This window comes from Mesoplodon mirus, assembly GCF_964341445.2.
Source record: "Mesoplodon mirus genome assembly, chromosome: 15".
Lineage (NCBI taxonomy): Eukaryota > Metazoa > Chordata > Mammalia > Artiodactyla > Ziphiidae > Mesoplodon > Mesoplodon mirus.
In genome coordinates, this window is record NC_138991.1 from 17,891,700 (window position 1) to 17,913,474 (window position 21,775).

General features: G+C 45.3%; 1 protein-coding gene across 1 annotated transcript in view; it reads left to right on the forward strand.

Moving 5' to 3' along the window:
* Positions 1–21,775, forward strand: part of PTPRT (protein tyrosine phosphatase receptor type T) — a gene marked incomplete at both ends in the record, with an annotated part of 1,080,119 nt that overhangs the window by 934,279 nt on the left and 124,065 nt on the right. Inside the window, 1 exon segment of the mRNA XM_082644817.1 lies at positions 14,413–14,561. Within this exon segment, the coding sequence (XP_082500943.1) occupies positions 14,413–14,561 (149 nt within the window).

Sequence of the window (21,775 nt, forward strand, 5' to 3'; positions counted from 1 at the left end):
AATCCTGGACCCTACTACTTTCTAACCTAACTTCTCTGAGCCTCTGTTTCTGCATCTTATAAAAGCGGGACAGTAATACCAAATTTGGAGGGTTGCTGTGGGGATTTACCAGGATTACATAAGATAATACAATGCATGTCCAACATCTGGTTCTGTGTCTGGTACATTGTAGTTATTATTATTATTGCATTTTGTTTTCTATTATTATGTCCACTCATAGTTTCTGCAGTTTACAAAGTACTTCCATGTAGATATCTCATGAAATTTTTGAGTCACTCCAGTGAGGAAAGGTCATTTTAAGTGTAAGGACATGAAGGCTCACCAAATTGACCAGGGCACAGGCTACCTAAAGAAAGAAATCCATGGAACAGAGAGTTGCCAATTACTGGTGCTGTGTTCTTATCATGGGTTGGGAGGTGGCTGTGACGAGAATTCTGAAGGAGGTTACTTTATAAGGCAGCAAAACTGATAAGAATTATACCCTCTCAGACTTGGTGAGATAAAAGATGAATAAGGTCCAGAGTCGGTCCCTACCTGAAGGTGTATAACTATTGCTCCAAATTGTAATGGGAGTAGGCAGGGGGCGGGGGGAAACCTGTACCAACCACTTCATTCCTTTTAATACACTCACTGTATAAAAGGGACAAGAGTCAAACAGGAACAGGATTGTTCATCTTTTTACAATTGTATGACTTTTATATTCTGCACTGGAGAAATAAGGACCAAGATTAAAGAAAGGATGGGGTTAGGGCTGTTTTTGTGGCTTCTTTTTTTAAATAGGCCTCTTGAGTCTCACTTTTAATTTTACAGAGCAACCTTCTGTCTCTTAACATGTTTTTGTTTAAAATGTCTTATTGGGGGCTTCCCTGGTGGCGCAGTGGTTGGGAATCCGCCTGCCGATGCAGGGGACACGGGTTCTTGCCCCGGTCTGGGAAGATCCCACGTGCCGCAGAGCGGCTGGGCCCGTGGGCCATGGCTGCTGAGCCTGTGCATCCGGAGCCTGTGCTCCGCAACGGGAGAGGCCACAACAGTGAGAGGCCCGTGTAACGCAAAAAAAAAAAAAGAAAAAAGAAAAAGAAAAAGGAATAAAATGTCTTATTAATAGGGTTGTGCCATGGAGAGGATTTTATTCAAATTCAGCTATGCCAGACATAGAGAAATAATTTTATTTTAAAATGTACCCAATGATTATGATATTTAATATGACAACAGGTGTCGGGTTTCATTTTCTGAACAGTGAAGGTTTGAAGGCTTTTTTTCCCCCTTCTTTCTTTAAAAATAAATGTGCAATAGTATTTTAGAATCAGCTTGTGCATGTCTGCAAGAAATCCTACTGGGTTTTGATTGGGCTTGCATTGAATCTGTAGATCAGTTTGGTGAGATCTGTCATCTTAACAATATTGAGCCATCTGGCCCAGGAACATGATATGTCTCTTCATTTGTGTGGGTCTATTTTGGTTTCTTTCATCACCCTCTTGTAGTTTTTGACATGCAGGTCCCATGCATATTTTGGTGGATTTATACCTGAATGTTTCTCCTGTGTGTGTGCTATTGTAAATGGTACTGTTCTTTTTATTTCATATTCGAATTGTTCGTTGTTAATATATAGAAATGAGACTGACTTTTGTATATAAAAAATAAATGTGGGGCTTCCCTGGTGGCGCAGTGGTTGAGAGTCCACCTGCCGATGCAGGGGACACGGGTTCGTGCCCCGGTCTGGGAAGATCCCACATGCCGCGGAGTGGCTGGGCCCGTGAGCCATGGCCGCTGAGCCTGTGCGTCCGGAGCCTGTGCTCCGCCACGGGAGAGGCCACGACAGTGAGAGGCCCGTGTACCGCAAAATAAATAAATAAATAAATAAATAAATGTACATAGAAACAAACCAGAAAAGAGAGGTCTCGGGTGGAGAAATGGTAACTTACTTCACAGACACAAGGCAGTTGCATGAAAGATGGAGTAGGCTACCCCAGGCCAGGTACTTAGCAAAGTACCCAACACGTGTTCAAAGTATTAGTTCTTCCCTTCTCATGTTCTGTATTGCTCTAAAAGCCAGACTCTGTTAAGAGGAGGTTATGGGACTTATATTTGTGTGAGAGTTAAGATGTTAAGACTTAGTTTTAAGCAGACCTGGGTTTGGGTCTGGCTCTGCCCTATACTAGCTGTGTAGTCCTGAGTATGTTTCTCCCTTTCTCTGGTCTTCTGTTTCCTACACTGCAATATGAGGATGCTACAAGATAAGGCGGTAGCCCGACTGTGCCAGGGCACACAGTGCCTGGCACCTAGCAAATGCTCAGGGAGCATTAGCTGTTCTCGTTGTTGTAGTTGTTAAGTTTACAAGGAGGAAGATGCTGGAGAAGCATGAAGAAGAACTTTCTAACGATGCCTGTCCAACAGTAGAACAGGTTGAATGTGACATAGTGAGCCTCCCATCCCCTGAGGTTGGAGCACCCCCTGTATAGGATGCCACAGGGCAAGTCAGGCTTCCCGAGAGTTTTCCCCTGGGTTGAGGGATTGCGATAACGTCATCACCCCCACCTTCACCCATGGTGGCATTAGAAGCAAGTGGTAGCCATTCTGGGTCTCCCCAGAGTCACCTAAGACACTTGACCCACAGACACAAAGAGCTTGGGGCAGGAGACAGAAACGGTACCCGTGAAGAAAACAAATGCAGACCAGACATACCTTTCCATCAGCTGTGGTTTATGACTGTACACTAAATTCAGTTGCTTTCTTTAGGAGGCTGGTGTTGAGACCCGTCACCTCCAGCCCAGTGCCATCCATCCTGGCTTTCCCCAGGAGTACAGACAGACCAGGCGCCTTCCTAGTGTTCACTAATTAATTTATCTCATGCTTGTGATTTTACAGTGCTTAAGTGCTGGAGCATTTCTGTCTATTCTTCTCCCCGCAAAGCACCTCACGTTGCATAAAGACCATGAATCTCCATCGCAAACGCCGTCTGTCTTGGGCAGCCTGCTGACTGTCTGTCGTCTTGCTGGCACTGCCTCTTACAGCCAGAGTAACACATCCATTCATTTATCCTTAATGACATTTTTGACATTCCAATCAATTCATCAGATGTTCCTTATGCAAGACTTCTCCCACGCGGCCAGGCCAGGGTTCCAGGCCACTCTTGATGCATAATGCATGAGACTAGTGCACTGCTCAGTACCCTCTGACGGACGGACACATCTGCTATTCGAAAACTGTGTGTTCCTAACAGCCCTGGCTCCCCGAGTGATCCACACCGCTGCCTTCAGAGCCATTTTCTTCTATGCTTCCAGCTGGCTGAGCTCAGAGGAAACTGTACAGTTCAAGGAGAGATGTTCCAGTTCAGACACATACATGCAACAGTGCTGTGGGGGGTTGGGAGAGTAAGAGTGTGCCAAACCCCTGCCTTACTCAAGGATTTAGAGTAGCCTGAATTCCACTGATTCAGGTGAAAGATGGAACTCTGACAAAGCTGACATCTTGAATTTCATTACCCCGCTGCTACTTAAAAATAATGATCGTAAAGATATTCTGATAACAATAATGGGTATCAAAGAAGAAAGGAAAATTATCCTTAATACCTTCAATGTAACACATCAGCTTAGATATACTTTCTCCTAGTGATAATCACAATGTAGACAGTTTTATTTTCCAGGTTTTTTTTTTAACTTAATGTGATCCAGTTAGCACTTTTCTATGTTGTTATATAGTAATCATTTTTAATGACAGTCTATCATTTTAATAGCTGTGTAATATTCCATCCAGAGGACACACCATAATTTACTGAACCGGCCCCCCATAGTTAGACAGTCATGAGGCTGTAACTGATCGTTTGCTGTCCAAGAGAAGAAACAGAGCAGGCTGTGGAAGCAAGCAGGGCTCTGCAGGCTGAGGAATGGGGGCCTCCAATCCCACCTGCTCCCTTTACCTGTTTTAGGAGTTTAGGATTAACCCTCTGGGCCTCGGATTCCTCATTTATAAAAGAAAAGAAATAATCACCACTTTATAGTGTTGCTGTGAGGATTACAGAAGGTAATCTCTGAAGGTACCTAATACATGGTAGTATTTACTAACTGGCAAACTGTTACGTTCCTATGTATATACCAGTGGTTCTCAATCAGGCACAGGGCAGTTCTGCCTACCCACCGCCCCTGGGACACTGGGCAGTGTCTGAAGACTTTTTTTTTTTTTTTTTTTTTTTTCGGTACGCGGGCCTCTCACTGCTGTGGCCTCTCCCGTTGCGGAGCACAGGCTCCAGACACCCAGGCCCAGCGGGCATGGCTCACGGGCCCAGCCGCTCCGCGGCATGTGGGATCTTCCCGGACCGGGGCACGAACCCGTGTCCCCTGCATTGGCAGGCGGACTCTTAACCACTGCGCCACCAGGGAAGCCCTGAAGACATTTTTGATTGTCACAGCTGGGAGTGGGAGGAGCCCCTGGAACCTGTTAGGTGGAGGCCAGGGGTGCAGCTGAACATCCTGCAGTGCACAGCCTGCACAGCAAAGAATTATCCTGCCCGAAATGTCAGTAGTGCCACCGTCGAGAACGCCTGGCATATGCGAAGCTGGGTTTTCCAGTATTAGCTACATAATATATGTATTCTCCTTTTTTACTGTTATTTTATTAGGATAAAGTCCCAGGAAAATGGGAATCCTCGACTAAAGGCTATATTATGCTTACTGGCAGTTTTAGGAGAAATGGGATGGGGTGGGTGATAGGAATAAGGTTTCAGGTGACCAGTGGTGAAAAGACAGCAGATAAATGGCACGTGTTCCCCAGTGGGGCAAGAGATGACATCCCACAGACCAGTAGTTCTCCAAGGATAGTGCCCGCATCTCCTAGGGAGTTGGAAATGCACATTTTCAGGCCTTACCTCGTACTCACCAAATCAGGAAGTCTGAGAGTGGAGCCCAACAATCCCTGTTTTAACATGCTTCCTAGGTGCTTCTGATGTACCCTCAGGTTTGAGAATCACTCCCATGCACCATCTGCAGCAAAAGGCCAACTTATAGTATTGTAGAACCCGTAGTATAAGTAGAACCCGTTCAAGTCCAACACTTGGTGCAGAAGTAGATTAAAAGTGTCAAGCCTAAGTCATGAGGATGCTCAAATATGGAATGGAGCAATGATAAATGAATTAAAAGTGCCAGGGCTTCCCTGGTGGCACAGTGGTTGAGAGTCCGCATGCCGATGCAGGGGACGTGGGTTCTTGCCCCGGTCCGGGAAGATCCCACATGCTGCAGAGCGGCTGGGCCTGTGAGCCATGACCGCTGAGCCTGCGCGTCCGGAGCCTGTGCTCCGCAATGGGAGAGGCCACAACAGCGAGAGGCCCACGTACTGCAAAAAAAAAAAAAAAAAAAAAAAGTGCCATCCATTCATTCATTTCATCAGTAAACAGTTTTAAAGCTTTTACAACATGGTACCAAGTGCTGAACTAGGTGCTAGAGGAAATACATATATGAACTAATGTGCATTATGCAAATTGTGATAATGAGGGGCGATGAGAGTGAGCAGGCCAATGACTAGGATATAAAACAGAAGTGAGATATGTCCTGTAAGGGAGAGGTCAGAAAATGCCTCCTGGAAGAAGTGGTGTTTGAGAGGGAACTTGAAGGATTTGTGATTATCTATTAATACATTAATTCAACAAGTGTGTACTGAGTACCTGCTTGTGCCCAAAACTGTGCAAGGCCCTGTCTGTGCAAGGCCCTATCTGTGCAAGGCCCTATCTGCACAAGGCCCTATCTGCACAAGGTGAACAAGGCCGGCATGGACCTTGCCCCTGCGGTTACAGTCTAGCAGGGGAGATAATCATGGAGGCTGACCATCTGGCAAGCAGGAGTGATTTCTGGATGGGGAGTAAAGGTCTGGGGTGGGCTGGGGGTAAAAGAGAGAGCACCCCTGGGAGCCCTGGGTTGAGATCTGAGAAGAGGTGCAGGTACAGGGGTGTGAAATGCAGAAGGAGGTTGGCTGAGCTGGGGGAGGAACACAGAGCCTTGGTGATCAGGAGAGACTGCTTGGAAGAGGTTGCTTGGGATAAAGTTTGGAAGATGATAGCCATCAGTTCATCCATGCACAGGCTAGATGTGAAAAGCAGGCAGACCATCGACAGGTGTCCAAGAGGGCCTAAGAAACAAGAAGCAGAGTTCAGCTCAGCCTCAGCTCAGAGACTAATCCTCATATAGGGACCTAGAAGGGGCTGCCTGAAGAGGTGATGAGTCCTTGTCTCTGGAGTTGGACAGTCACGGGGTGGAGAGGGGGACATCCACTTGCTGGGGGTGTTGCAAGGGGTCTCCCAGCTGGGGTGGGAGAATGACTTTCCAGCCCAGAGAATCCAAGATTCTGTAACTTGTAATGGCCTGAAACTGAGGGTCAGAGAGTGACTGGGAGAAAAGTATCTGTCCGAGTATCTGGCTTGGTTTATGGTCGAATAAGCACAAGGTATGGATGGATCAAAAGGAGCACAGGAAGAAAAAGTATTCAGTAGTCATCTTGCTTCCCTGGAGTGCTCATCTCAGGGAGCAGATCAGACACCAAGTTAAAATTAAAATAAAGCAAGGAAGAAGGAATGCAGATGGCCAGTATGAAGAAGGAGGAGAAAAAGAAATAGCATTTGCTGAGTGTCTGTTATAGGCCAAAGACCATGCTAGGGAATTAACACATATTATTTCTAATCATCCTAGTAACTCTGTGAAATAGGGCTTATCAAATACCTTTCTACACGAGTCTCGTAGAGATGGAGACACAGTCATGATCACACAGCTGGTTAGAAGCAGGTTAGCCTGGGGCCAAGGTCCGTGATATTTCCACAACACTAAGAACAGAGGGCATTTCGTCTGGCCCAGGGGTTCAGAGCCCAGTGGTCTGAAAGCATTCAGGGAAGTTCCCACTGTCTGTGCCATAGATTCTGTCCTCATGTTCCTTTGAAGCATTTATTTCCTTCCCATTGCCTAGTATTTAACAAACACTTATATGGAGCTTGTTTGGGAGATGACAGATCCTATTGTAAGTACTTTAATATTTAGAAGTCAGCATCTACTGCAAATGGTTGTTGTGAGAATTCACAATAATTATCCCTATTTAACAGATGAGGAAACTGAGTTACAAAGAGGCTAAGTAATTGTCCAAGGCTACATAGCCAGTAAACGGTGGAGCCAGGATTTGGACTCAGGCAGTCTTGTTCCGGAGCCAATGCTGTTCCCACTAGGCTCTGCTTGAGGATCTAAGGGGTAGTGTGGCTGTGGACCCAGCAGCAGGAGGGCCTTGCATCTGTCTTAGGTCCTCTGCTCTGCAGATTCCCCTGCCCTGCTCCAGAGGATGGTCAGACTGGGTCTGACTCTGTCCTTAGTGGAAAGAGAGCCCACCCAGGCAAGGAAGACAGAGAGGCAGCCACAGGCTGAGGAGAGAAGCAGACGCAGGTAGAGGCACAGACATGGAGAGCAAGACAGCAGAGAGATGGAGGTGTCAGAGGTGGTGGCCAAGGTCCCTTGACCTTTTGAATTGTGATAAGATGTGCTACGATTGCTTCTGCGACTTTGCCATTCTGGTGGAAGCATGGAGAAGCCCCAAGGTAGGGTGATGGGGGTAGGAGAGGAAGGACCCACCAGTTATCTTGCAAGATTGGTGCCCAACAGAGGTCATGAGCAGACAGGATATGTAATGCCTAAAGGATGTGAGTGGATACGAATGTCAACTTTCTGGCTGCATGTATGTGCTTCTATGAGTCACTGTGTGTTTGCCTGGAGAGGCAAGGAGCCAGCTGAGAAAGCTTTGGGACAAGGGTATACATGTGTGGGTCCTTGGCTTAGCGTGACATAACAAGGACTCTTAAAGAACATTCAGAGGCCTGACTGCCTGAGTTTGAATCCCAGCTCTCTCTTTTTTTTAAAATTATTTATTTATTTATTTTTGGCTGGGCTGGGTCTTCATTGCTGCACGCGGGCTTTCTCTAGTTGCAGCAAGCAGGGGGCTACTCTTCGTTGCAGTGCGCGGGCTTCTCATTGCGGTGGCTTCTCATTGTGGAACACGGGCTCTAGGCATGTGGGCTTCAGTAGTTGTGGCACGCGGGCTCAGTAGTTGTGGCGCACAGGCTTAGTTGCTCCGTGGCATGTGGGGTCTTCCCGGGCCAGGACTTGAACCCGTGTCCCCTGCATTGGCAGGCGGATTCTTAACCACTGCACCACCAGGGAAGCCCCCAGCTCTATCTCTTAAAGCACGTGTGGCTTTCGGTGAGTTACTTCAACTCTGCCTCATTCTCTCATCTACAAAATGGGGTTAGTAATACTGTCAATCTCCTAGAGTTATTAAGAGAATTCAAGAAGTTAATACGCCGTGTTTGTGATAGCCTTAAATAGTGCCTGGAAAGGATTAAGTGCTATATGCAAGTTTATTAAATAAATACAATAAATTTAGGATTTATTGTTTCATGGTCACTGTATTCATTTCGTAGGACTGCCATAACAAGGTGATGGTTTAAAAGAACTAAATGTATTCTCTCACGGTTCTGGAGGCTGGAAGTCTGAAATCAAGGTGTCAGTGGGGGTCAGGCTCCCTTTGAGGCTCTGAGTAGAGTCCTTCTTGCCTCTTCGTCGTGGCTGGTGATGGCTGTAACATCCTCAGCATTCCTTGGCTCGTAGCTGCCTCACTGCATTCTCTGCCTCTGTCCTTACACAGCCCTCTCCCCGTGCGTCTCTGTCCAAATTCCCCTCTCCTTGTAAGACCACCAGTCATACTGGATTAGGGCCACCTTAACTGGATTACACCTGTAAAGACCCTCTTTCCACGCCTGCATTGGCCACCAGTTCTGCTTCTAGAAAACCTGAGAACAGTTGTGGGTTTTCCCTTTTTTCCCTGTATTATAAATATTTTAGTAGGATTTTGGGAGAAGTTTTAGAAACCGCTATCTTATTAAGGAAACACTTCATAATGTTTTGTATTTTTCTAAAATTGTATCTCCTTTTTAACTTGAGGGTGCTGAGAATGGATCTGAGTGAACAAAACGAATGGTAATGACTTTTTTCCTGTCATATTAGTAAAATATTTCTAAAGTAAAATATCTAATTCTGTAAAGAGGCAATAAAAATACTGAGATTATTAAAAAAAAAAAAAAAGACCCTATTTCCAAATAAGGTCACATTCACAGGCACCAGAGGTTAGGACTTCAGTATATCTTTTAGGGGAACACAGTTCAACCGGTAACAGTCATTTAAAAAGCATCAGTTCTTGCTGTGGTTCTCAGATGCCAGCTCCCCCCTATATTGAAGTCAATACCAAAAAGTGGAAACGGGGCTTCCCTGGTGGCGCAGTGGTTGAGAATCCGCCTGCCAATGCAGGGGACATGGGTTCGTGCCCTGGTCCAGGAAGATCCCACATGCCGTGGAGCAGCTGGGCCCATGAGCCATGGCCGCTGAGCCTGCGCGTCCGGAGCCTGTGCTCAGCAACGGGAGAGGCCACAACAGTGTGAGGCCCGCGTACCGCAAAAAAAAAAAAAAAAAAAAAAAAAAGTGGAAACGGTGTGTCCCTGGTAATTCAGTGAGGTATTTGGAGACCTGGGGCTGGTACCCAGGTGTCCTACCTCCTGGTCCTGGTCCTCCGCCGTGATAGGGACTCTTCAGTAATTCAGATCAGCTGAAGAGTGGGTTCTCAGCAATGGGGATATCACACTTCAGCATGCATTAGGATTGCCTGGAGTGCTTATTTACGCATCTGGAGTTTCTGATTCATGGGTCAGGGGTGGGGCTGGAGAAACTGCATTTCTAGTATGTTCCCAGGTGAAGCCGATACTGCTGGTCCAGAGACTCCTTGGAGAAATCAGTGTTCTACATCGGTGGTGCTTAAGCTTGGTGGCACATTACGACCACCAGGAGAGCTTCTAAAAACCCAAATGCCCAGGCTGCACCCTAGACCAATTAAATTAGAATCTCATCAGTAATTTTTAAAGCTCCCCAAATGATTTGTGCAGCCAAGGTTGAGAAGCACGGCTGTAGAATACATCAAAGAATGTTTTTAGAGAAAAGCCATTCTTCAGGGTATCTATTTTAGAGGATTCATATTTAATAAATAATGAGGCCATTTAAATCAACATGGCTGTTTCCTATATTTAGAAGATAACCAGAGAGCATTTATTGAGTGCTTACTGTGTACCATGCACTGGGGAAAATGCTCTGGTAACTACACACCATTTAATCTTCACAAACACTTTCCCTTCCTTGGGAGTGCTGTTGCTACCTGCAATTCTATAGACAGGAGGAAACTGACATGCAGAGGCATGTGTAACTTGCAAGAACTCACACAGCTAGTCTGAGATGGAGCCAGGTTTTGATGCCAGGCTGTCTGGCACCAAAGTTGATGTTAACTGCTGTGCCATCCTGCCTCCTGAAAGAAGAGAAAGTGGTGTGTTCTCCTTTTCATCCTGCACTTTTCCGTATTCTCATTTACACTATCAACTCTGCTGTGTGGTAGCCCAGCCTCTGCCTCAATTACAGTTATTCTGAGTTAGTGGAGTTTGGATTAATGAGGTTTTGCTGCATTCATAAGGGGCTAGAATTGTTACCATGGACTGAACTTGCACTTCTGGTTTTATCCCAAAAGGAGAGGTAGGGGAAAGTTGGAACAGGTATCCTGAGCTGGTAGGCAGAAAAGAAAGCAAGGTTAGGGTCCTGTGGCTTCCACGGATATGCTGCATGACTTGTCTAAGCTCCTCCTCTGTCTGGCCTCAATTTCTTTTACAAAATAAGAGAATGGTGCAATTCCCTTCCAGTTTCTGATGTATAAATTTAATTAGAGGTTCAATCATGTCAGCATAGAAGTGTCTGTCTGGGCCTCAAAGAGCACAATGCTGGCTTTTAATAGGAGTAGTGTTTCTGCTGTGCTTTCTTTGTCTGCCTCCTATGGACTGAGCTATCTCTCTGGCTCCAGGGTTCCAACCACTTGTGTTTTCCCAGGAAAGTCTGTCCAGAGATGCCAGTAGAGGATGGGTCAGGGAAAACCCTATGGAGAAAGGAAAGAGTGCCTGGTCAGTGTCTCCCCTGGAAAGTGGGCATGGCTCTTCACGTCCAGGGAAGAGCCCTGTGGAACCAACACTCTCCCTCAATTGTCCAGGTCTCCTGTTCTCCACCCACATATTCAAGGGTTTTGCAGGGTGCAGATGCTGGAATCCCTACCACCTCTTTCCCAGGTAGTTTCTGAGTCTCTCCGTGAACTCCTCCAATAATGGAGGGCTCATTATTTCCAAAAGCCTAAACAGAGCAGGGGTCATGTCTGGCTTTTCACATCATGGTCTCCTGCTGTCTAACAGCCACTTCTGTCTAACCACCTACAAAGTAGGTGCTCATTAAATATTTTTCCAACCAATTAATGTGCAAAGAGAAATGAACTACTAACTTTCGGGAGGAGACAAAGACTTCTAAGAGTAGGGGGGCCTTTGAGTTGGCCCCTTAAAGGTGAAGAGAAGGTTGCCAAAGAAGAAAACATGGGAAGGGCAATTCGGCACTAGGCACTTTCAAAAGAGACCCAAGCAGTTCTACTTTGCTAGAAATTTCTTCCTTGTGTCAAGCCAATGTGGTGGTTCTAATTCTGACCTCTGGGACCACATAGAGCCAGATGTCACGTGTGTGAAGAGAGCATTCCAGAATATTCCCTCTCCGTGAGAAACATCCCTGTTTCAGACACTCTTCCTTCTCCTCTCGTAGCATGATTCCAGAACCTTTCACAGCCCTTACAGTCCTCTCCGTGGAGCCATTCCACCTGCCACCCTCCCTTATCAAGAGTGGTGCTCAGGATAAACCACAGAAGTCATGGTCCATCGTGGGCACAGGCCTGGCCACCTACCCTCGCTCAGCTAACCAGCAAAAGTCGGGGGGACCTCCAAGTGATCTGTTAGAAGGAAGAATACCACCAGCCACATCACATTGTCCCAACCTGTCAGAAGCAGGGAACTTTGGATTGCTATGTCTTAAAACATTCTTCAGCTCTAGAGATGACCCAGCAGAGGAATAGATAGGCTTGTACAATGCTCTCTTTTTAACAGCTCTTGGTACCCCCTGCTGGTGAAATTGTGTGACCCAATTGGCAGGAATCTCAGAACAACTGCAGGAAAAAATTCCAAGTTCGGGAAGTCACAAGTGCTTGAGTCTTGAGGGATCTGAGGACAGCATGATTTATGTGACCATCCCATATATCATGTGACTATCTTATATGAGGTTTTTAAAAAAAAATTCTATAGCTATGGCTATTCCGTGGGCTCTGAGGGAAAAAAAAAGTCTCTGACTTCTGTGAACATTCCATCAATTCTTCAAACACCCCAGGAAGGAAATGCTAAGTTGTTAGACAAAAATAATTCATTAACTAGAAGTATTTCAGGTCACAAACTAATTTCATGCAGCTTTTTCTTCCTCTTTCCTTGCATACATCTTTTTTTTTAAGTGGTTATAATTTGTACTCAGAGTAGGATGACAGTCTTTTCTATACTTCAGATTGTAGACTTTTAAACATAAATTTGCACAACAAATGTATTGAGCTCTGGCTGTGTGCCAGACACTCAGCAAGAGATTGGAGTAGGTACAGGAAGTCGAAAGAGGTTCGCGCAAGAGGTTCTTGCCTTCCTGGGTAGGAGGATTGAATCACTGCAATTGGCTTAGTCAAGTGCTTAGCCGACATGGCAACGAGGCCCTCCTTGATCTCCTGATGGGGTTCAAACCAGCTACTTGCTGCTCTCCTCTAGCTGTATGTGTTTTTCCTTCTTGGATTTCATCACCTTTGTGATTTTATATCGATTTATGTATTTACCTGTTTAGTGCCTGTCTTTGCCTCTAGTGTCTGTGTTCTGTGAAGGTCAAGATCATGTCCAGTGTTTGACGCTCTGAACTTCTTACGTCTAGCAGAGACTGGCACGTGTAGGTGCTAAGTAAATTTGTGTTCAATGGGAGAGTCAGCCCGGAAGAGAAAACCACACATCTGTTTAGGGAGCAAGAGGAAACCTCAGAGAAGATGTGACTTTTTTTTTTTTTTTTTTTTTTTTGCGGTACGCAGGCCTCTCACTGCTGTGGCCTCTCCCATTGTGGAGCACAGGGTCTGGACGCGCAGGCTCAGCGACCATGGCTCACGGGCCCAGCCGCTCCGCAGCATGTGGGATCCTCCCGGACCGGGACACGAACCTGCATCCCCTGCATCGGCAGGCGGACTCTCAACCACTGCGCCACCAGGGAAGCCCAAGATGTGACATTTAAATGCCACTGAGCCTCGAAGGATGAAGAGGAGGCGGCCCGGGGAGAAGAATGGGGGCACACTGCGGAATAGGGAGTACTGAGGAATGGTTAGGACAGGAAGATGAGGTAGTTGGTGTTTCCTAAAAGGAGACACGTGTGGAAAACAAGGCTGAGTTGAAGCCTGGAGCCATAGGTCTTGTACGCCCCACTCACAAGTTTGGGATGCTCCCCTCTGTTCAGGAAAAAGAGGGAGGGGGATCGACTAAACTCTATGACTACAGGAATGAATATGATTTTTCCTTAATTACTAAGAGGGTTTTTTAGTGATTACATTTTGAATAAGATCCCAAAAGTATGGTTTTGTGTTTTATTTCCTTCTACAACCCTTCCATTTCCATTTTGTAGCTGAAACACCTGTCTACATATTTTAAAGTTTTACATAGCATCATCATCACCATGAAAACATAGGGTCAACCATGGGTGAAAAACTAAGGATGTAAAAACCTGAGATTTTTACCACTCCGTTGTCCAGTTTTTAAATATCTATGTTTTAGAGAGGCTCCATTAAAAAAATTTTTTATCCAGGGGTTCAGAGCTACCCAAACATTTCTGTAAAATGCCGTTTTTCATAGATGCAGCAAGACCTTTTTTTTTTTATTCCTTTGGAAACCAGTGATTTGTGCCTAAGACAACTCTTTCCATATTGTGCAGATCTCATCATTTCCCATTTTAAGCTCAAGTAAAGAACACACCCGGGCTTCCCTGGTGGCGCAGTGGTTGAGAGTCTGCCTGCCGATGCAGGGGACACGGGTTTGTGCCCTGGTCTGGGAAGATCCTGCATGCCGCGGAGCGGCTGGGCCCGTGAGCCATGGCCGCTGGGCCTGCGTGTCCGGAGCCTGTGCTCCGCAACAGGAGAGGCCACAACAGTGAGAGGCCCGAGTACCGCAAAAAAAAAAAAAAGAACACACCCATTGCTGAGGATGAGGCAGGATAAATGTCATATTTCTGAGCAAATGGAGGCCTTTAGCAGTTTCAGGAAGACTTAGGTTTATTCCACCTTGACCTTGGAAGACCTGCCTTGACTCTGTTTCTGGAAAATGGACCAGGTTTGGGGGTTGAGGATGATGGGTGGGGAACAAGAACAGTCTGATCTTCCAGTGCTTGGATGCAACTGTCACCATCTGACTGTGATTTTATTCCCCTTGCACATGTCCCAAAGGAAGCTGGCCAAGAAGCAGAAGGAGACACAGAGTGGAGCGCAGAGGGAGATGGGGCCCGTGGCCTCAGCCGACAAACCCACCACCAAGCTCAGCACCAGCCGCAACGACGAAGGCTTCTCCTCTAGTCCCCAGGACGTTAATGGATTCAGTAAGTGGAGCCAACTAAGGGGAAGGGGACATCCGTACCAGCTTGACCCTGGTACCTCTGCGGTTAACCCCTCACAGTGTCAGGTGCTATAGGACATGGAGTCTGGATGCTTCCCTGGGGTGGTCCAGGGTGAAGGTGATCCCTGGCAAAGACATGGGGCCACCCGTCCGAAAAGGAGAATTTCAGAACCTCAAAGCAGATGAAAATGAGGGCAAGCCATCTTAACTGCTGCTTGTGTACACAGAGGCAGGTTAAAACTAATAATAGTAAAAAAAAAAAAAAGAAGAAGGAAGGCATGGTTGTGCCCTTAAGGAGAAAAATATGCCAAGCTGCACTGAGTGTCTTACAGTTATCAAAACAGTGCTGCATATAAACCACATAAGGTAGATGAGTTATGGGTTATCACTGTCTCCATTTCTCAGCTTATGAAACTGAGGCTCAGACTTCTCTGATGTCCTATGGCTGATGAGTAACTTATCCAGAACTGGAAGCCATGCCTTCCAAGCCTTGGTCAGTTTCAAGACACGGCTAGTGATCCAAGTGGCATTTAGTCAAGAGCAGCGGTGTCCTCATGCAGAGTTAATACAGGATCCCAAGCTAATAGTAGTGGCTACAATTTCAGGGTTCACCCCATCCAAAGGAGCACATCAAGACTAGTAAACTAAAGCTAGTTTAGTTTAGTCTAATCTTGGGGGTCAGACTCAAGAGTGCTGACTTTTGCTCTGAACTTTCTGAAAACCAGTTCTTTTTCTGAATTGCGTAGAAATGCTAGATTCCCCAGCCTCTGCTCCAAAGTGGGGAAAGCAGGAAATGTAAAGGAATATGAGCAGAGACAAATGTTCCCCCTACACTGTGCCAGTGGCAAAGGGAAGAAATCATATTTTGTAAAAATCACTTAGATAAGGTCCATTTGAGATGACGGGGATCTATGAGAAATGAAGAAAGAAAGGAAACAAGTATTTACAGACCACCTTGGTCTGCACCACAGCCTTGTGAGATGCTTTGTATGATTGTTCCCATTTTATAGATGATATATCCAGAAGGTCAGTGTTTGGCTGACCTTCCCACAGTTACACAGCTGCTTCCTGATGGATCCAGGATCCAAGGGTACCTCAGACCCATGATTCCTAAACTCAAGTGTACCACAGCACCTACCTGAGGCAGTTTTCAAAATCCACATATCTGAGCCCCACACCTTACCTGCTGAATCAAAATCTCCTGGGGCACGGGGAGTGGGATGGGGACTCAGGATGTGGATTTTGTAAAAGCCGCGCAGGGGGTTCTTGTAGGCACCCTGTTAAGAAGGCTGAACTTTGAAAGAGGCAACAGCTATTTTCACATATTGACGTGCTACCTTGGGAAAGAGAGGTTTTGTTTTAAACCTATAAAGACTGAAAAAATAGTAAAATGAATACTCACGTAGTCTTTACCTAGATTCACCAATTGTTTGCATTTTGCAATATTTGCTGTCTCTCTCTCTCTCATATATACACACACACTATATGTATACATACATTATATATATATATATATATATATATATATATATATATATATACACACAATTTTATGAACCATTTAGAAGTAAGTTTTAGACATCATGACACTCCCCCTCCAGAGAATTCAGCATGTGTTTCCTGAGGACTAGGACAGCTCTTCAGCATAACCACAGTGAAATTATTTTACCCAAGAAATATAACTTTGTTTCAATCTCTGATAGACCAGAGTCCATAGCTGAATTTCCCCCATGGCCCTAAAATGTTCTCTCTTATTGTTACTATCTTTTGATCCAGGATCCAGTCAAGGTGCTCACTTTATATTTGGCCACCATGTCTCCCATCACCTTTCTATCTACAACAGTCCTCCCACCTTTCATTTTCCTTTCAGGATGCTGACATCTTTTATAAGTCTAGGCCAGTTGTCCGCAGAATGTTCCACAGTCCAGATTCGTCTGATTTTTTTTCATCATGATCACACTCAGGTTAAGCATTTTGGCAAAAATGCTACACAGGTCACGTTGTGTATGTACTTCCCTTTGCGTCATTTCAATAGACGCGTGCTATCCCTTTGCCCACTCTTGGTGATGCTAAGTTGGAATACTTCTTAAGGTTGAGAAATGGCTTCTAAAGACGAAGCCTAACAGCACATACTGATTATTTCATGAGTAAATATTTAACTTCTATTTTCCTCAGAGAGCGGAGCAAGTTTGCAGTCTGCCTAAACACAAAGTCAGTTCTTAATCCATTCTCCACCCAGGTGAATTTCTGGGATTCATACATTCCCTTGGGTCCAGGAAAAGAGGATGCTGACAGAGGGAAGGAGAGGTGGAAAAGGGGGTAGCAAGGAACTGGGCTTGGTTTGTCCTTAAAGGCGCATCCTGAGCACTGCCCCACCCCAAGCCTTTGGCCGTGTTAACTTGTCAGGGACTCTCCTGCTTTTGTCCTGAGGCAAGGAAGTTCATTAGCAAGCCTAGCTGATGGCACTGCTGGCCAAGTAGTACCTATTCACCCAAAACCTTTCCTGTCCAGGCCAGGCTCTTGTGCATCATTTTTTCCATTTCCTTTTTGTAAAAATGTCCTGGGAGGACTCTGAATGCCAAAGAGATATGGTCAAAGACACATGACAAACATCATGACCCCCAAATTGTAGGTATTTGATCTTAAGCTTTCTGATTTCAAATGAAAACCTGAGTAACACCAATTTCTTGGATTTCAAGGGGAAACATCACCTCCATTTTCCCCGTGGGCTAAAACTTAGACTCTTAAGATAAAAGCACCCAAGACTGAGGTAGATTGGCCAGCCAGAGAGGAAGAAACAGCATATCCAGTAAAATCTAATCAGATGTTTTAAAGTCCAGACACAATCTTTCCAAGATTGATATATATGTGTTTTACATTTATATACACACATATACATGCACACAGACATAACACGCATACCCAGACATGTGTATATGTATATTGTATGTACATTCATTTTAATGATATTGCTTTTAAAAAGACAGAAAAAATTCAATTGACGTTATACTCAATTATTAAGAAATTTTGCACTTGTTTGAATCAATAAATATTTTAGGATTCTATCTATACATCTGGGGTCCTCAGGCTAGAGCCACAAACATTCTCTGGGGATTCTTTTGAATGCCCTGGAATGCATCAGGTACCTTTTAAAATGCTCTGTGGAATCACTGGGGTGTGATTTGAGGGGAAAAAATGTAAGTAATGCTTACACTGGAGATGTAGAAATTGCTTCTGCAGTCACCCTGATGTGTGTAAAATTGAATCTATCTTCGTGGCATTAGGGAAGTGACTGTCTGGCTTCTCCATCGGGTCTTTAGGGGAGCCTGAGATTATTTGCAAATGTTGAAGAAGCATTGCTAGAGGCAGAGCACAAGAATAGATGTCACGTTGGAAAAGATTACAGAAAAACCTGCCCTGAGCAATTATTTCATCATTGAACAGGTGGGCCCTGGCCTAATTGAACCTTTGCATCCAACTGTGTGGGTTTGTTTTCCTGGGTTTTCAATTCCAAGTGACTGCTAAGTTCTGCAACATCCATTCCGTCAAGCCTCCCAATTTTGTGTAGGACCAGTGACCTCTGGGATGCAGGGGTGAAGGGGCTTTGTCAGGTATGGACTGTTGCTCTGGAGTGCTGTGGCATTCTTGAAAAAGGAGTGCCTGTCAGCAGTGTGCGTTGTTTTCAGTTTAAAGAAATGCTGGCTTTTATTAAGTAATCTGATTTTGATCTTACTGCCTTGTGTACCTGCTTGTTATTTTTTTCTGAGATCTTTTGCTTCCTGGGATCATTTTCTGGGTCTTTCTTCTGCTGCTTTCATTTTACATTCCTGCTTAAATCTTCTTTATGTCTTTTGTTCATAATCTCATCCTCTCCTTGTTTATTTTAGTCCAAATCAAAATGCTTCAAAACAAATTGCTGTTGAATTCTATGATACGGGGCTTGGCTGTCTACCCTTCATGTAATAGCATTTGACAGACTCACTTGCCCATTGGGTACTGTTAGTAAGCTCCATCTTCATTTTTTTGCTTCCATTCTATTCAATGGTTTCATGTCTGGTGGATGAAGGCAGTTTATCTCTAAGGAGCATCACATGCTGGGCCATCAAGCTCTCTGCTAAATAAAGAAGCAGACACTGTTGAGGGCTTGGAGGTGAGATTTAGTGGCCATTTTCTCAGTGCTTAGTACGTGCCTGTCCCTGTCCTGAGTCCTGAGCACAGTTTGGAGAGGGGCGTAATTACAAAAATGAATAAAACAGGGCATTGTCTCAAAAATAATAAATGTTCCTACTTTTAAGTTTTTCATAGTTTACAAAAGTCCTTTTGCAAAAACCTGGAGCCATAGATCCTTATTCCTGCACCATGAAAGAGCTGGTAGGTTTCTTACTACCCCCATTCTACAGATGAGGAAACTGAGGTTCAGAGAGACTCCATGCTGCAAATCACACAGGCATTTGCAGAGTCATGATAAGGATCTGTCTCTCCTGACATCAGTTAGGTTTTATCCACTTAGTTCTTCAAAGAATTTAGAAAAACATTCATAAAAGTACCTACGGGCTTCCCTGGTGGCGCAGTGGTTGAGAGTCCGCCTGCCGATGCAGGGGACACGGGTTCATGCCCCGGTCCGGGAAGATCCCACATGCCGCGGAGCGGCTAGGCCCATGAGCCATGGCCACTGGGCCTGCGCATCCGGAGCCTGTGCTCCACAATGGGAGAGGCCACAGCAGTGAGAGGCCCGCGTAATGCAAAAAAAAAAAAAAGTACCTACAATAAAACAGCTGTACGAGAATTAAATAATCAGGATCAGGAAAACATAAATGAAGACAAGAGGGTCAAGACCAGGTTATTTTAAAATATAACTCCATTATATGAAAACATAATCTAAATATGCAGGCTGGCAACTTTCAAATTCTACTTGGGCTCTGCGCTTTCTAGTAACAAAAGCTCAGATAGGAAGATCACTTTTATTGGCTTCTACAATGTGCTAGACTGTATGCTTTATATAAATCCCATTCTTAAGCCTCCTAGGAACCCTATAAATTAGGTATTATTCCCATTTCATAAGTGAAGAAACTGAGTTTCAGAGAATTGGAGTAAATAAGCCCAAAGTCCCACACGCTTAGAGTGGGGATGGGATTGGAAGCCAAAATAGGGTTATCTGACTCCAGAATCCATGTTCCCTCTCCTGCACCAGGAATGCAGCTCTCACCACTCACTGGTCTCACTGTATGAGGCTGCTGATGGCTCCTCCCCTTTTCTACCACGTGGGCAGAAGCTGCTACCACCACAGTATCCTGCAAGGAGCCTGTGGCTGGATACTGGCATGGAGCCAATCAGATTCCCGCCCGGTGCCAGGCTCTGTGATAAGCATGTTCAAATCTGGCATCTTACTCTGTCCTCACAGTAACCCTCTCTAGTTGCTATGTTTGTTAGCAAACCCATCTTACAGTAGAGGAAACTGGTGCTCTGAGATATTAAAAGATCTTCCTCAGGTCCCGTAATGAATACATAGTGAGGTTTGGACCCATGTTCTACTTTCTAAACCAAGCGTCTTGTCTTTCCTCCAACCTTACGCTTTCTCTCCATCACAAAGCAGGGTGAAGGAAAGGAGATCAGCGTGAATAGCCTTGCCAGCTGATAGGACAGAGCCTCCTCTGGGCTCCTCTATCCACTTCAGAGCCCAAAATGCCTGTCGCAGGAAGGTAGCTGCCCAGTAATCCAGAAAGGACCTGTGAGAATTGTCCCACCAGGAGCTTCTTCGGAAGTGGGACTGTAGACCAGATGGTCCCATCCCATCCGCAGGCATTCCTGAGCTGGTCCAAGCCCTGTATAGATATAGAGAGAGATGAGCAAGAGGGAGAGATTGCAGCCTGGTGTGGGAGACTCATGGTCCCACAATGAGCATCTTTGCACAACCCAAATATGTATGTATGTATGTATGTATGTATATATGAATGATGGACCTGGAATTCATCTAAGATCTTCTAGCTCCATGGCCATATCTGGTTCCAGCTTTTCTGGTACTGGATTCTGTCTTCTTTTAAGGTGAAATCTGCTCTGTGTAACTTCCATCCATTCATTCCTGATTTTGCACACAAAGTGTGGGTTGGTCAGCAACCAGACGCTGGCCCTTGTCTGCCCTCTGGTGTCCCACAGGGTAATGAAATCAGTCTTTCTCTTCCTGCAGCTCCGAGCCTCAGCCCCAGCTATTGGACTGCAGCCTGCTGTGTGCCCTGCAGGTCCTGCCCTCAGGCTCAGCAGCCCTCACATCAGCTATCAACCTTCTTCAGTACACATTTCTGTTTTCCAATCTGTTCAAAATCTTGATTGGCGCATCTGTCTCCATTTAGTCCATGTCTCTGAAGTGTGTGGTTTCCAAGTCTACCCTGGGCCGAACTACTGGGAGTTCAGGGGGCTGCCACCACCCTCACTCACTTTTCCAAACCTGGGTTCAGAACACACTGCTCACGTTTGAATTAACCTCCAAATGTCCGTCACGTACCTGCCTCACACAGAGTTCATGGCTTCCAGCTCGGGATTTGAGGGTCTCAAGTAAAGACTTTATATTTCATCTGTGCTGTGTCTTCTTGTTAGATTTGACCCTGTTATCCCAGTGTACTGAGATATTTTTGATTTCTAGCTGGGTTAACCAAGGAGCTCACTTAATCCTTCCAGTTTGGGGCCTCAAATTACAATAATTATTAGATTATTAATATTCATCATACCACCTATTATCTATTGAGCATTAATTATGAGCCCATTTCCAGCTGAGTGTTTTATATGCATTATCTTATATCATTGGTATGTTGGGAGGATTAAATGTTATGACTGTCCCTGATGGTTTACAGGTGAGGAAACTGAGGTTTAAATAATAAGGAACTTGCCTAAGCCTTCATAGTTTTAAATGGCAGATTTTTAAGCTGGAACTTAAACCTGGGTCTGTGTGACACCCCTAAGCCTACAGCCAAGATCATCCCACTATACTTCCTTCTGTAAGATAGATGTTATTATTCCCATTTTATAGAGGAGGAAACTAAAGTGTTCAGTTTCAGCAAACATTGAGTCATTTGCTCAAAGCAGTGGTGCTCAAAGTGTGATCCCCAGATCAGCAGCATTAGCATCACCTGGGAACTTTCTGGAAGCAAATTCTTGGGCCCCACCCCAGACCTACTGAACCCCAAACTCCACGGGTGGGGCTCA